We start from the raw sequence: 13960 nt of genomic DNA on the forward strand, positions 1-13960 counted from the left end.
CATGAGCAGAGGCCTCTCCCTGTCACACACCAGGGCCTGAGCAAAGGCCTCTCCCCTTCACACCAGGGACCTGAGCAGAGGCTTTTCCCCCTCACACACCAGGGCCTAAGCAGAGGCCTTTCCCCCTCTCACACCAGGCCCTGAGCTGAGACCTCTTCCCATCACACACCAGGGCCTGAGAAGATGCCTTTTCCCCTCTCACACCAGGCCCTGAGCTGAGGCCTCTCCCCCTCTTACACCAGGCCCTGAGCTGAGGCCTCTCCCCCTGACACACCAGGGCCTGAGCAGAGGCCTTTCCCCATCACACACCAGGGCCTGAGCAGTGGCCTTTTCCCCTCTCACACCAGGCCCTGAGCTGAGGCCTCTCCCCCTCTCACACCAGGCCCTGAGCTGAGGCCTCTCCCCCTGACACACCAGGGCCTGAGCAGAGGCCTCTCCCCTCATACACCAGGGCCGTGAGCAGAGGCCATTCCCCCTCACACACCAGGGCCTGAGCAGAGGCCTCACCCTTCACACACCAGGCCCCGAGCAGAGGCCTCTCCCCTCTCACACACCAGGCCCTGAGCAGAAGCCTTTCCCCTCTCACACACCAGGCCCTGAGCAGAGGCCTCTCCCCCTCACACACCAGGGCCCAGAGCAGAGGCTTTTCCCCCTCACACACCAGGGCCTGAGCTGAGGCCTTTCCCCTCACACACAAGGGCCCCGAGCAGAGGCCTCTCCCCGCTCACACACCAGGCCCTGAGCAGAGGCCTTTCCCCTCTCACACACCAGGCCCCGAGCAGAGGCCTCTCCCCTCTCACACACCAGTCCCTGAGCAGAGGCCTTTCCCCCTCACACACCAGGCCCTGAGCAGAGGCCTTTCCCCCTCTCACACACCAGGTCCTGAGCAGAGGCCTTTCCCCATCACACACCAGGGCCTGAGCAGTGGCCTTTTCCCCTCTCACACCAGGCCCTGAGCTGAGGCCTCTCCCCCTCTCACACCAGGCCCTGAGCTGAGGCCTCTCCCCCTGACACACCAGGGCCTGAGCAGAGGCCTTTTCCCCTCTCACACCAGGGCCTGAGCTGAGGCCTCTCCCCCTGACACACCAGGGCCTGAGCAGAGGCCTCTCCCCTCATACACCAGGGCCCTGAGCAGAGGCCTCACCCCCTCACACACCAGGGCCCTGAGCAGAGGCCTCACCCCTCACACACAAGGCCCTGAGCAGAGGCCTCACCCCCTCACACACCAGTGCCCTGAGCAGAGGCCTCGCCCCCTCACTCACCAGGGCCTTGAGCAGAGGCCTCTCCCTCTCACACACCAGGGCCCTGAGCAGAGGCCTAACCCCCTCACACACCAGGGCCCTGAGCAGAGGCCCTTCCCCCTCACACACCAGGGCCTGACCAGAGGCCTCTCCCCTCACACACCAGGGCCTGAGCAGAGGCCTCTCCCCCTCACACACCAGGGCCCTGAGCAGAGGCCATTCCCCCTCACACACCAGGGCCTGAGCAGAGGCCTCACCCTTCACACACCAGGCCCCGAGCAGAGGCCTCTCCCCTCTCACACACCAGGCCCTGAGCAGAAGCCTTTCCCCTCTCACACACCAAGCCCTGAGCAGAGGCCTCTCCCCCTCACACACCAGGGCCCTGAGCAGAGGCTTTTCCCCCTCACACACCAGGGCCTGAGCTGAGGCCTCTCCCCTTTCACACACCAGGCCCTGAGCTGAGGCCTCTCCCCCTGACACACCAGGGCCTGAGCAGAGGCCTTTCCCCATCACACACCAGGGCCTGAGCAGTGGCCTTTTCCCCTCTCACACCAGGCCCTGAGCTGAGGCCTCTCCCCCTCTCACACCAGGCCCTGAGCTGAGGCCTCTCCCCCTGACACACCAGGGCCTGAGCAGAGGCCTCTCCCCTCACACACCAGGGCCCTGAGCAGAGGCCTCACCCCCTCACACACCAGGGCCCTGAGCAGAGGCCTCTCCCCCTCACACACCAGGGCCCTGAGCAGAGGCCTCTCCCTCTCACACACCAGGGCCCTGAGCAGAGGCCTCTCCCTCTCACACACCAGGGCCCTGAGCAGAGGCCTCTCCCCTTTCACACACCAGGCCCTGAGCAGAGGCCGCTCCCCCCTCACACACCAGGCCATGAGCAGAGGCCTCTCCCTCTCACACACCAGGGCTTGAGCAAAGGCCTCGCCCCCTCACACCAGGGACCTGAGCAGAGGCTTTTCCCCCTCACACACCAGGGCCTAAGCAGAGGCCTTTCCCCCTCTCACACCAGGCCCTGAGCTGAGACCTCTTCCCATCACACACCAGGGCCTGAGCAGATGCCTTTTCCCCTCTCACACCAGGCCCTGAGCTGAGGCCTCTCCCCCTCTTACACCAGGCCCTGAGCTGAGGCCTCTCCCCCTGACACACCAGGGCCTGAGCAGAGGCCTTTCCCCATCACACACCAGGGCCTGAGCAGTGGCCTTTTCCCCTCTCACACCAGGCCCTGAGCTGAGGCCTCTCCCCCTCTCACACCAGGCCCTGAGCTGAGGCCTCTCCCCCTGACACACCAGGGCCTGAGCAGAGGCCTCTCCCCTCACACACCAGGGCCCTGAGCAGAGACCTCACCCCCTCACACACCAGGGCCCTGAGCTGAGGCCTCACCCCCTCACACACCAGGGCCTTGAGCAAAGGCCTCTCCCTCTCACACACCAGGGCCCTGAGCAGAGGCCTCACCCCCTCACACACCAGGGCCCTGAGCAGAGGCCTTTCCCCCTCACACACCAGGGCCTGACCAGAGGCCTCTCCCCTCAAACACCAGGGCCTGAGCAGAGGCCTCTCCCCCTCACACACCAGTGCCCTGAGCAGAGGCCTCTCCCTCTCACACACCAGGGCCCCGAGCAGAGGCCTCTCCCCCTCACACACCAGGGCCCCGAGCAGAGCCCTTTCCCCCTCACACACGAGGGCCCTGAGCAGAGGCCTCTCCCCCTGACACACCAGGGCCCTGAGCAGAGGCCTCTCCCCTCTCACACACCAGGACCTGAGCAGAGGCCTTTCCCCTCTCACACACCAGGCCCTGAGCAGAGGCCTCTCCCCTCTCACACACCAGGCCCTGAGCAGAGGCCTTTCCCCCTCTCACACACCAGGTCCTGAGCAGAGGCCTCTCCCCTCTCACACACCAGGGCCCTGAGCAGAGGCCTTTCCCCTCTCACACACCAGGGCCCTGAGCAGAGGCCTCTCCCCCTCACAAACCAGGGCCCTGAGCAGAGGCCTCTCCCCCCTCACACACCAGGCCATGAGCAGAGGCCTCTCCCTCTCACACACCAGGGCCTGAGCAAAGGCCTCTCCCCCTCACACCAGGGACCTGAGCAGAGGCTTTTCCCCCTCACACACCAGGGCCTAAGCAGAGGCCTTTCCCCCTCTCACACCAGGCCCTGAGCTGAGACCTCTTCCCATCACACACCAGGGCCTGAGCAGATGCCTTTTCCCCTCTCACACCAGGCCCTGAGCTGAGGCCTCTCCCCCTCTTACACCAGGCCCTGAGCTGAGGCCTCTCCCCCTGACACACCAGGGCCTGAGCAGAGGCCTTTCCCCATCACACACCAGGGCCTGAGCAGTGGCCTTTTCCCCTCTCACACCAGGCCTTGAGCTGAGGCCTCTCCCCCTCTCACACCAGGCCCTGAGCTGAGGCCTCTCCCCCTGACACACCAGGGCCTCAGCAGAGGCCTCTCCCCTCACACACCAGGGCCCTGAGCAGAGGCCTCACCCCCTCACACACCAGGGCCCTGAGCAGAGGCCTCACCCCCTCACACACCAGGGCCCTGAGCAGAGGCCTCTCCCTCTCACACACCAGGGCCCTGAGCAGAGGCCTCACCCCCTCACACACCAGGGCCCTGAGCAGAGGCCTTTCCCGCTCACACACCAGGGCCTGACCAGAGGCCTCTCCCCTCACACACCAGGGTCTGAGCAGAGGCCTCTCCCCCTCACACACCAGTGCCCTGAGCAGAGGCCTCTCCCTCTCACACACCAGGGCCCTGAGCAGAGGCCTCAGCCTCTCACACACCAGGGCCCTGAGCAAAGGCCTTTCCCCCTCACACACCAGGGCCCTGAGCAGAGGCCTCACCCCCTCACACACCAGGGCCCTGAGCAGAGGCCTCTCACCCTCACACACCAGGGCGCTGAAGCCATTTCTTTAGCTGTGATTTGTTGAGCTCAGGCCCCGGCGGCCCGCTCCGATGGATTTTAAAAATCCCGTGGCACTATTTGAAGACCAGCGGAGCGATCTCCTGGCCTTGGGCCAACATTCCTCCCTCAACCAACACTACCAAAAACAAATTAATTGGTCATTTACCTCCTTGATGTTTGTGAGATCTCACTGTGCCATTTGTTTACATAATGACGACTGCACTTTAAAGTAATTCGTTGTGTGAACAGCTTTGAGAATTCCCAACCCCAAAGGATTGGTCTGGAGGCTCTAGGAATGAACGATTCATCTCCAGGACACTGCTGTGAGCCAAGCCCAGGAGAAAAATCATCAGGGCCAATAAAAACATTGTGGTTTCTCTTAAAACTTTCTTTGAACATTTGTTGTTAAATTATAAAAATATTGGACATGGGGGGAAAGAGGGGCCGTTTGATTGACAGTCAAGGTCATCCAGTCGGGTCATTGAAGAGTCTATTTGCTTTCTGATTGGCCGCGGGAAGGCGGGGCTCCGCGACGAGGGACATGCCAGGCGACCAATGGCGGGAGTGTGGGGGCGGGACCCTTGGCAGCAGGAGATCATGTGATGACACATCCAACAACCTGTATTTACATAGCGCCTTTAACACAGTACAACGTCCCAAGGCGCTTCACAGGAGCGATTATCAAACAAAATTTGACACCGAGCCACATGAGGAGAAATTAGGGCAGGTTTGGTCGAAGAGGTCGGTTTTTAGGACCGTCTTAAAGGAGGAAAGAGAGGTAGAGAGGCGGAGAGGTTTAGGGAGCGAATTCCAGAGCTTAGGGTCCAGGCAGCTGAAGGCACGGCCACCAATGGTGGAGCGATTATAATCAGGGATGCTCAAGAGGGCAGAATTAGAGGAGTGCAGATAGCTCAGGGGTTGTGGGGCTGGAGGAGGTTACAGAGATAGGGATGGGCGAAGCCATGGAGGGATTTGAAAACAAGGATGAGAATTTTGAAATCGAGGCGCTGCTTAACTGGGAGCCAATGTAGGTCAGCGAGCACAGGGGGTGATGGGCGAACGGGACATGGTGCGAGTTAGGACACGGGCAGCCGAGTTTTGGATGACCTCAAGTTTACGTAGGGTGGAATGTGGGAGGCTGGCCAGGAGTGCGTTGGAATAGTCAAGTCTCGAGATAACATATATCCAACCAGAGTGGGGAACCCTACTTGTGACGTATCTGAGCGGAGCGGAAAAGCGCCGTATCGACGCACAGCTTTAAACTAATAAACGGCCAGCACGGCAAACCAAAACGTTTGATCCATCCAGCCTCCCGCTATTGTTGTTCGAAGAGACCAGGTCCACAGGCCAGGAGCCCACCCGGGTTGGAAAGAGTAGGAGAGAATGAGAGGTAAAGTAGGAAGCAATGTTCAGGTACACACCATGGTTGGGCTCATAAAAGTCTAGAGATAATGGGAGGAAGAGAAACACGCACACTGTTTTGAGGTCCTAGGAACAGGAGGAGGCCATTCAGCCCCTTGAGCCTGTTCCGCCATTCAATGAGATCACGGCAGATCTGTATCGTAACTCCATCTACCCGCCTTGGTGCCGTAACCCTTAATATCCTCGCCTAACAAAAACCTATCCATCTCAGTGTGAAATTTTCAATTGACCCCCAGCCTCAACAGCTTTTTGGGGCAGAGAGCTCCAGATTTCCACCACCCTTTGTGTGGACATCACCATGAGATCATGGCAGATCCGTATCTAAGGAAGGATACACTTGCCATAGAGGGAGTGCAGCGAAGGTTCACCAGACTGATTCCTGGGATGGCAGGACTGTCGTATGAGGAGAGATTGGGTCGACTAGGCCTGTATTCACTAGAGTTTGGAAGAATGAGAGGGGATCTCATTGAAACGTATAACATTCTGACAGGGCTAGACAGACTGGATGCAGGGAGGATGTTTCCCCTGGCTGGGGGGGGTCTAGAACGAGGGGTCACAGTTTCAGGATACGGGGTAGGACATTTAGGATTGAGATGAGGAGAAATGTCTTCACTCAGAGGGTGGTGAACCTGTGGAATTCTCTACCACAGAAGGCTGTGGAGGCCAAGTCACTGAATATATTTAAGAAGGAGATAGATAGATTTCTAGACACAAAAGGCATCAAGGGGTATGGGGAGAGAGTGGGAATATGGTATTGAGATAGAGGATCAGCCATGATCATATTGAATGGCGGAGCAGGCTCGAAGGGCCGAATGGCCGACTCCTGCTCCTATTTTTCTATTTTTCTGTTTCTACCCCTAGCTCTAATTTTAAGGTTATGCCTCTTTGTTCTAGATTCCCCACCAGAGGGAATAGCTTTTCTCTCTCTACCCTACCAAATCCTTTAATCATCTTACACACCTCAATCAGATCACCCCTTAAACAGATGATCCGGTCATTATCACATCGCTGTTTGTGGGAGCTTGCTGTGCGCAAATTGGCTGCCGCGTTTCCTACATTACAACAGCGACTACACTTCAGAAAGTACTTCATTGGCTGTAAAGCGCTTTGGGACGTCCCGAGGTGTTGAAAGGCGCTATGGAAATGCAAGTTCTTTCTTTCTATTCTCACGATCCATCTCTCCAGATCAGCCGCGAATCCGGCATTAAACCTTTCTTCGACTGGTCGAGGAGTCAGCAGCTGAGCGAAGCAAGATGCCGAACATGACGGCAAAGATCGCGGAGGCCAGGATGGCTGTGGAGCAGCTGAAGCTGGAGGTCCACATCGACAGGATGCAGGTGAGGCCGTGGACAGCCAGTGGTTCGTTAGTCTCTGGCACCTCAGTGCCAGGTGTTCCCACACACACACACACCCAGTGAAGAGCGAGAGCTGCCCTGGCCGACGTTCTGAGATTTTCATGGGGTGGTGTAAAGGAGGCTTCACTTGGCATCACCACCTGTGCTCACTGGCCTACATGGACTCCCGGTCCAGCAACACCTCAAATTTATAATTCTAATCCTCACGTTCAAATCCCTCCATGGGCTTCGCCCCCCCCTCCCTGTCTCTGTAAGCTCCTCCAGCCCTACAACCCTCCGAGATCTCTGCGCTCCTCCAGTTCTGGTCTCTTGCGCTTCCCCGATTTTAATCTCTCCACCATTGGCGGCCGTGCCTTCAGCCGCCTGGACCCTAAGCTCTGGAATGCCCTCCCTAAACCTCTCTACCTCTCTCTCCTTCTTTAAGACGCTCCTTAAAACCGACTGACATAAGAAAACTACTAGGCACTTGGTCTAAGCGTTAAACAAAGCTTTAATCAACTGTTTTACAACATGGAGGTCTAGTTGTGTCCTTCACTAGTTCCTGTTAAGAATGTCCTGCGCAAGCTGGGTCCGTGCCCGAGTATTTATACTCTCCCTGGACAGCGCCACCCGCAGGCCGCTCAGTATTATTTCATAAGTCTTTCTTTCATGAATGACTGATTCATGTCACCTACCTCTTTTGACCAAGCTTTTGGTCACCTGTCCTAATGTCTCCTTATGTGGCTCGGTGTCAAATTGTGTCTGATTTACACCCTGGGATGTTTTACGACATTAAAGGCTATATAAATGCACGTTGTTGTTCTTGTTGGGCCTACTCCAGCCCAATGAGCAAAACCCCCCATTCATCCATCTCTGCCCTTCTTTACACCTTTCTTCCCTCTGGTCCACCAGTGAAGGAGGACCTTCCAGCCCACACGCTGTCACTCTTCCCCCTTCAAGGTGTGGTATAGGGGTTGTGGTACTACTGTACTGGGGTAACAAAACCTGAGATTGTGAGTTCATAACCTTTCTATATATATATCTGGGCGAGCACTAGGGGGATGTTAATAGACTTCCAGACTCCCATAATAAAACCCAACTGGTTCACTAATGATACAAGTGACTCCAATCCCACAATATGTAGCTGACACTTAGTAAACCATTAGAGGAAGAGTTATTGAAGGCCAACAACTATCTTCTCAGAGACCATCGATGGTGGACAATAAATACGACACATCCTGAGAATAAACAAGCAAACTATTTAATTTGCTGCCTCTCTCACAACCTTCTAAGCCATCTCTTTCACTACCTCCCTTATTTCCTCAGGGTTTTTGCTGATTTAAAGGTGGCATAAAGTTGCTGCTGCCCTGGGAGTGTTTGATGGGACAGTGTAGAGTGAGCTTTACTCTGTATCTAACCCGTGCAGTACCTGCCCTGCGAGTGTTTGATGGGACAGTGTAGAGGGAGCTTTACTCTGTATCTAACCCGTGCTGTACCTGCCCTGGGAGTGTTTGATGGGACAGTGTAGAGGGAGCTTTACTCTGTATCTAACCCGTGCTGTACCTGCCCTGGGAGTGTTTGATGGGGACAGTGTAGAGAGAGCTTTACTCTGTATCTAACCCATGCTGTACCTGCCCTGGGAGTGTTTGATGGGACAGTGTAGAGGGAGCTTTACTCTGTATCTAACCCGTGCTGTACCTGCCCTGGGGGTGTTTGATGGGGACAGTGTAGAGAGAGCTTTACTCTGTATCTAACCCATGCTGTACCTGCCCTGGGAGTGTTTGATGGGACAGTGTAGAGGGAGCTTTACTCTGTATCTAACCCGTGCTGTACCTGCCCTGGGAGTGTTTGATGGGACAGTGTAGAGGGAGCTTTACTCTGTATCTAACCCATGCTGTACCTGCCCTGGGAGTGTTTGATGGGACAGTGTAGAGGGAGCTTTACTCTGTATCTAACCCGTGCTGGTCCTGCCCTGGGAGTGTTTGATGGGACAGTGTAGAGGGAGCTTTACTCTGTATCTAACCCGTGCTGTACCTGCCCTGGGAGTGTTTGATGGGACAGTGTAGAGGGAGCTTTACTCTGTATCTAACCCCGTGTTGTACCTGCCCTGGGAGTGTTTGATGGGACAGTGTAGAGGGAGCTTTACTCTGTATCTAACCCATGCTGTACCTGCCCTGGGAGTGTTTGATGGGACAGTGTAGAGGGAGCTTTACTCTGTATCTAACCCGTGCTGTACCTGTCCTGGGAGTGTTTGATGGGACAGTGTAGAGGGAGCTTTACTCTGTATCTAACCCGTGCTGTACCTGTCCTGGGAGTGTTTGATGGGACAGTGTAGAGGGAGCTTTACTCTGTATCTAACCCGTGCTGTACCTGCCCTGGGAGTGTTTGATGGGACAGTGTAGAGGGAGCTTTACTCTGTATCTAACCCGTGCTGTACCTGCCCCGGGAGTGTTTGATGGGACAGTGTAGAGGGAGCTTTACTCTGTATCTAACCCGTGCTGTACCTGTCCTGGGAGTGTTTGATGGGACAGTGTAGAGGGAGCTTTACTCTGTATCTAACCCGTGCTGTACCTGTCCTGGGAGTGTTTGATGGGACAGTGTAGAGGGAGCTTTACTCTGTATCTAACCCGTGCTGTACCTGCCCTGGGCTCCTGGACTGTCCTGAGCTGGGTGTTCCACCGCTCTCTGTGCTGGCTGAACTGACCTCAGTTTGACTGTGACAGAGAGCTCCGTCAGGCTGAGTCCTGCTCCTGATCCCTTTCGAGCGACACTTGCTGACAAGTCTGCGTGTTGAAGCTGGGAAGAGCCAGAATGGATTGGCTTGTGGCTCCCTCCGTAGTTGAATAGCCTGCCGCCATTGGCTGGGCATTTGAAGCACGGGACACTTCTGCCAGGTGCTGGAGTACAGGCCGATCCCGTGGGACTGCACCCCAGCGAGAGTCAGATCATCCGCACCTCCCCTGCTTTCAAGTGTGCTTAGAACGATGAAATGTTGCGAGTTCGAGCGCCCCTGTTGCCGGCTCCACCCGTGACTCCTTTCCTTCCCCCCTAGGTCTCCAAGGCAGCGGCCGAGCTACTGGCGTACTGCGAGGAACACGCCAAGGAGGATCCGCTCGTCACTCCGGTCCCATCCTCCGACAATCCGTTCCGGGACAAGAAACTGATGTGCGCGATCCTTTGAAGACACCTCGCCCGCTCCTCCGCCCCGGCGCGCACACGGCCCCCCCAGTGGCGGCACTGAGGCGAAATGGAGCGAACCGTTGGCTTTGCAAGGAGCTTGGGTAAAGATTGTACATGGGCAGAAGATTATTGTAGCTTAATATGAATAATAAATGAGGAACATTCATCACCAGTCCTGTCTCGAGTGCAGTGATTGACAGACTCCTCATTAGAAAAACATAACTTAATTTAGCGCCCCCCCCGCCATGTACTAGCATGTTGTAGAATAAAACTCCACACGGGTAGTTAGGCTCAACACATCCCGGCCCTCGTAAAGTGTAACACTGGGAATTAGGGTCGACTAGGCCTGTATTCACTGGAGTTTAGAAGAATGAGAGATCATTCTTCATTGAAACGTATAAAATTCTGGCCGGGCTAGACAGACTGGATGCAGGGAGGATGTTTCCTCTGGCTTGGGGGGGGGGGTCTAGAACAAGGAGTCACAGTCTCAGGATACGGGGTAGGACATTTAGGACTGAGATGAGGAGAAATTTCTTCACTCAGAGGGTGGTGAACCTGTGGAATTCTCTACCACAGAAGGCTGTGGAGGCCAAGTCACTGAATATATTTAAGAAGGAGATCGATAGATTTCTAGACACAAAAGGCATCAAGGGGTATGGGGAGAGAGCGGGAATATGGTATTGAGATAGAGGATCAGCCATGATCATATTGAATGGCCGAGCAGGCTCGAAGGGCCGAATGGCCTACTCCTGCTCCTATTTTACTATGTTTCTATTTGGGAAAATAGATGATGTCTGTTAGTGCCTTAATGTTGGGGAGAATGTCACTGGTTGTCTCCTGCATTAGAGTGCAAAGACAGCCGTAAATAATTCTTCATCACCAACTAATGGATTACAAGCTACTATTACATTGTTTTGTTACTAGTCCATGGTCGCCAACCCCTCCAGGATTGGCCTGGAGTCTCCAGGAATTTAAGGATAATCTCCAGGGCACGAGCGAAACCTGGGAAAACAATTATTGGCAGCGTTAAAAAAATCAAATAGTTGAGTTTTGTTTCATATTCTTTGAGCACTTTGGTTGGTTAGTTATTGGAGATGGGGTGGGGAAAGATTGTTTGACTGACAGTCAAAGAATCATCCAATCAAGTCAGCACCTCCCAAACCCGCGACCTCTTCCACCTAGAAGGACAAGGGCAGCAGGCGCACGGGAACACCAGCACCTCCAAGTTCCCCCCCAAGTCACACACCATCCCGACTTGGAAATATATCGGCCAATCCTTCATTGTCGCTGGATCAAAATCCAGGAACTCCCTCCCTAACAGCACTGTGGGAGCACCTTCACCACACGGACTGCAGCGGTTCAAGAAGGCGGCTCACCACCAACTTCTCAAGGGCAACTAGGGATGGGCAATAAATGCTGGCCTTGCCAGCGACGCCCACAGCCCATTAAAAAAAAAAGTTCACTTTCCAACTGGCGGGTGTAGGGTAAGGACGGAGGCGCTGGACAACCAATCGACCAATGGTGGGAGCGTGGAGGCGGCGCGGTTGGACGCCATTGACGAAACCTCAGAGAATACGTCTAACCAGAGTTAGCAACACCTAAAAATAAAAGCTCTGTTATGCTTGAATGTTTCCGACGGACAATTTGCCTGCTGCATGATGACGTATGAGGAGAGATTGGGTCGATTGGGCTTATACTCGCTGGAGTTTAGAAGAATGAGAGGGGATCTCATTGAAACTTATAAAATTCTAACAGGACTGGACAGACTAGATGCAGGAGGGATGTTCCCGATGGCGGAGGAGTCCAGAACCAGGGGTCACAGTCTAAAGATAAGGGGTAGGCCATTTAGGACTGAGATGAGGAGGAATTTCTTCACCCAGAGAGTGGTGAACCTGTGGAATTCTCTACCACAGAAGGTAGTGGAGGCCAATTCATTAAATATATTCAAGCAGGAGTTAGATATATTTCTTAAGGCTAAAGGGATCAAGGGATATGGGGAGAAGGCAGGGACAGGGTACCTGGATGATCAGCCATGATCGCATTGAATGGCGGAGCAGGCTCGAGGGGCCAAATGGCCGACTCCTGCTCCTATCTTCTATGTTTCTGTGCTGCAGAAGGCAGATGCCCACGTGCAAGGCTCCGCCCTTTATTTTTTTAACTAGCCAATGATTCTTGCTAGTCACGAGTCACCGGGTCTGCTAAATGGAAATGATTCCATTCGCCGCCCCCCCCCTGTGCCCCCCCCCAAACAGTGACAGCATCGGTGACCAATGTTCCCTCCGATTTTTCTTTGGGTGCGTGGCCCCTTTAAGAGGCTGCACGGCCCATTCAAATTTACGCACATGGGCAGTTTATCCATTGAGAAGTGGTCTGCGCGGGACCTCCAGACAGCCACGCAGATTAACGGGAACATTATCAATGACCCTCAAAAAAATAAACCTGTAGATATTTAGAGATATATAAACCGTGACACATTGGGGACACCCACCGTGCTTTGCTACAAATTCCCAGAATCCCCCACACTGTAGCGTCCACACACGTGATCTGGTCCTGTGACATATTGTCAGCTGTGGCTCTGTGGGTAGCACACTCGCCTCTGAGTCAGAAGGTTGTGGGTTCAAGTCCCACTCCAGAGACTTGAGCACATAAAGCTAGGCTGACACTCCCAGTGCAGTACTGAGGGAGTGCTGCACTGTCAGAGGTGCTGTTTCTCGGATGAGACGTTAAACCGAGGCCCCGTCTGCTCTCTCTCAAGTGGACGTAAAAGATCCCGCGGCACTATTTCGAAGAAGAGCCGGGGGAGTTCTCCCCGGTGCTCTGGGGCTAATATTTATCCCTCAATTCACATAACAAAAACAGATGATCGGGTCATTATCGCATTGCTGTTTGTGGGAGCTTGCTGTGCGCAAATTGGCTGCCGCGTTTCCTACATTACAACAGTGACTGCACTTCAAAAGTACTTCATTGGCTGTAAAGCGCTTTGAGATGCCCGGTGGTCGTGAAAGACGCTATAGAAATGCGCCTGTGACGGGTTTCGTGCAACATCGGTTCAACAAAATATTGCCCGGCGTAAAAGATGCGCCGGACTGCAATTGGCTCACCACCTCCGGGTTTTGTGGCGTGTGTTATTGTGACGCAGCCCTTACATTTTAAATAAAGTTGTCTCAATTTGATATCGCTCGCCATGGCAACAGGTTTTACTGGCAGATTCTTGCGCGCTTTTCTACATCGAGATCCACGGCAGCTGCAACGGGGGACAGGGGCCACTCGGCCCAACCAGCAGAATCATAGAATGACACAGCACAGAAGGAGGCCATTCGGCCCATCGTGCCTGTGCTGGCTCTCTGAAGGAGCTGTCTGATTCGTCCCCATTCCCCCCAGCTCTTTCCCTGCAGCCCTGCAAAATATTTTTCCCTTCATGCGTGCAAATAGTCTCAATCACGTAATCCCATATCCCTTCATCCCCCACCCCCCCACCCCGAGCCAATCCGAGATTGAATGTTGATGTCGTTTCTGCCTCGACCACTAACCCTGGAAGTGAATTTTTTTGCAGCCTCACACGTCTCTCGGTGTGAAGAAGTTTCTCCTGCCCTCTGTTCTACACCTTTTTGCATTTCATCCCGTACCTATAGCCCCCTTTCCTTTCCAATTTCTCCTGAAGATGCGAGAAACTGTCGGCCTACAGGCCTGTGCCAACGGTCCAGTACCGAGTATTGGTCTCTCTACAATACTGTTTCCCAAGTGCCTTTTTGGAATACTCTGCCTACATTTATGTGTGTACTTAGAGCGCCATCTCCTGCCAGCGCCTGATATCTCCAAACTAACGTTCGAAAACAATAACATTCTAACAGGACTAGACAGACTAGATGCAGGAAG

At 54.6% G+C, this 13960-nt stretch overlaps 1 protein-coding gene across 3 annotated transcripts in view; it reads left to right on the forward strand.

Annotated features, from left to right (window-relative positions):
• LOC147096771 (guanine nucleotide-binding protein G(I)/G(S)/G(O) subunit gamma-8-like) overlaps positions 1-10256 on the forward strand; it is a 79521-nt gene extending 69265 nt beyond the window's left edge. For all 3 annotated transcript variants that reach the window (XM_085973390.1, XM_085973389.1, XM_085973391.1), the window contains exons 2-3: positions 6756-6907; positions 9957-10256. In XM_085973390.1, coding sequence (XP_085829516.1) covers positions 6824-6907; positions 9957-10085 — 213 coding nt within the window. In that variant the 5' untranslated portion in view covers positions 6756-6823 and the 3' untranslated portion in view covers positions 10086-10256. The remainder of the gene's footprint in view (positions 1-6755; positions 6908-9956) is intronic.
• The last annotated feature ends 3704 nt before the right edge of the window (positions 10257-13960 follow it).

The sequence above is a fragment of the Somniosus microcephalus genome, chromosome 34 (assembly GCF_052327205.1).
Source record: "Somniosus microcephalus isolate GS21.2 chromosome 34, FLI_Smic_1.0, whole genome shotgun sequence".
Classification (NCBI taxonomy): domain Eukaryota; kingdom Metazoa; phylum Chordata; class Chondrichthyes; order Squaliformes; family Somniosidae; genus Somniosus; species Somniosus microcephalus.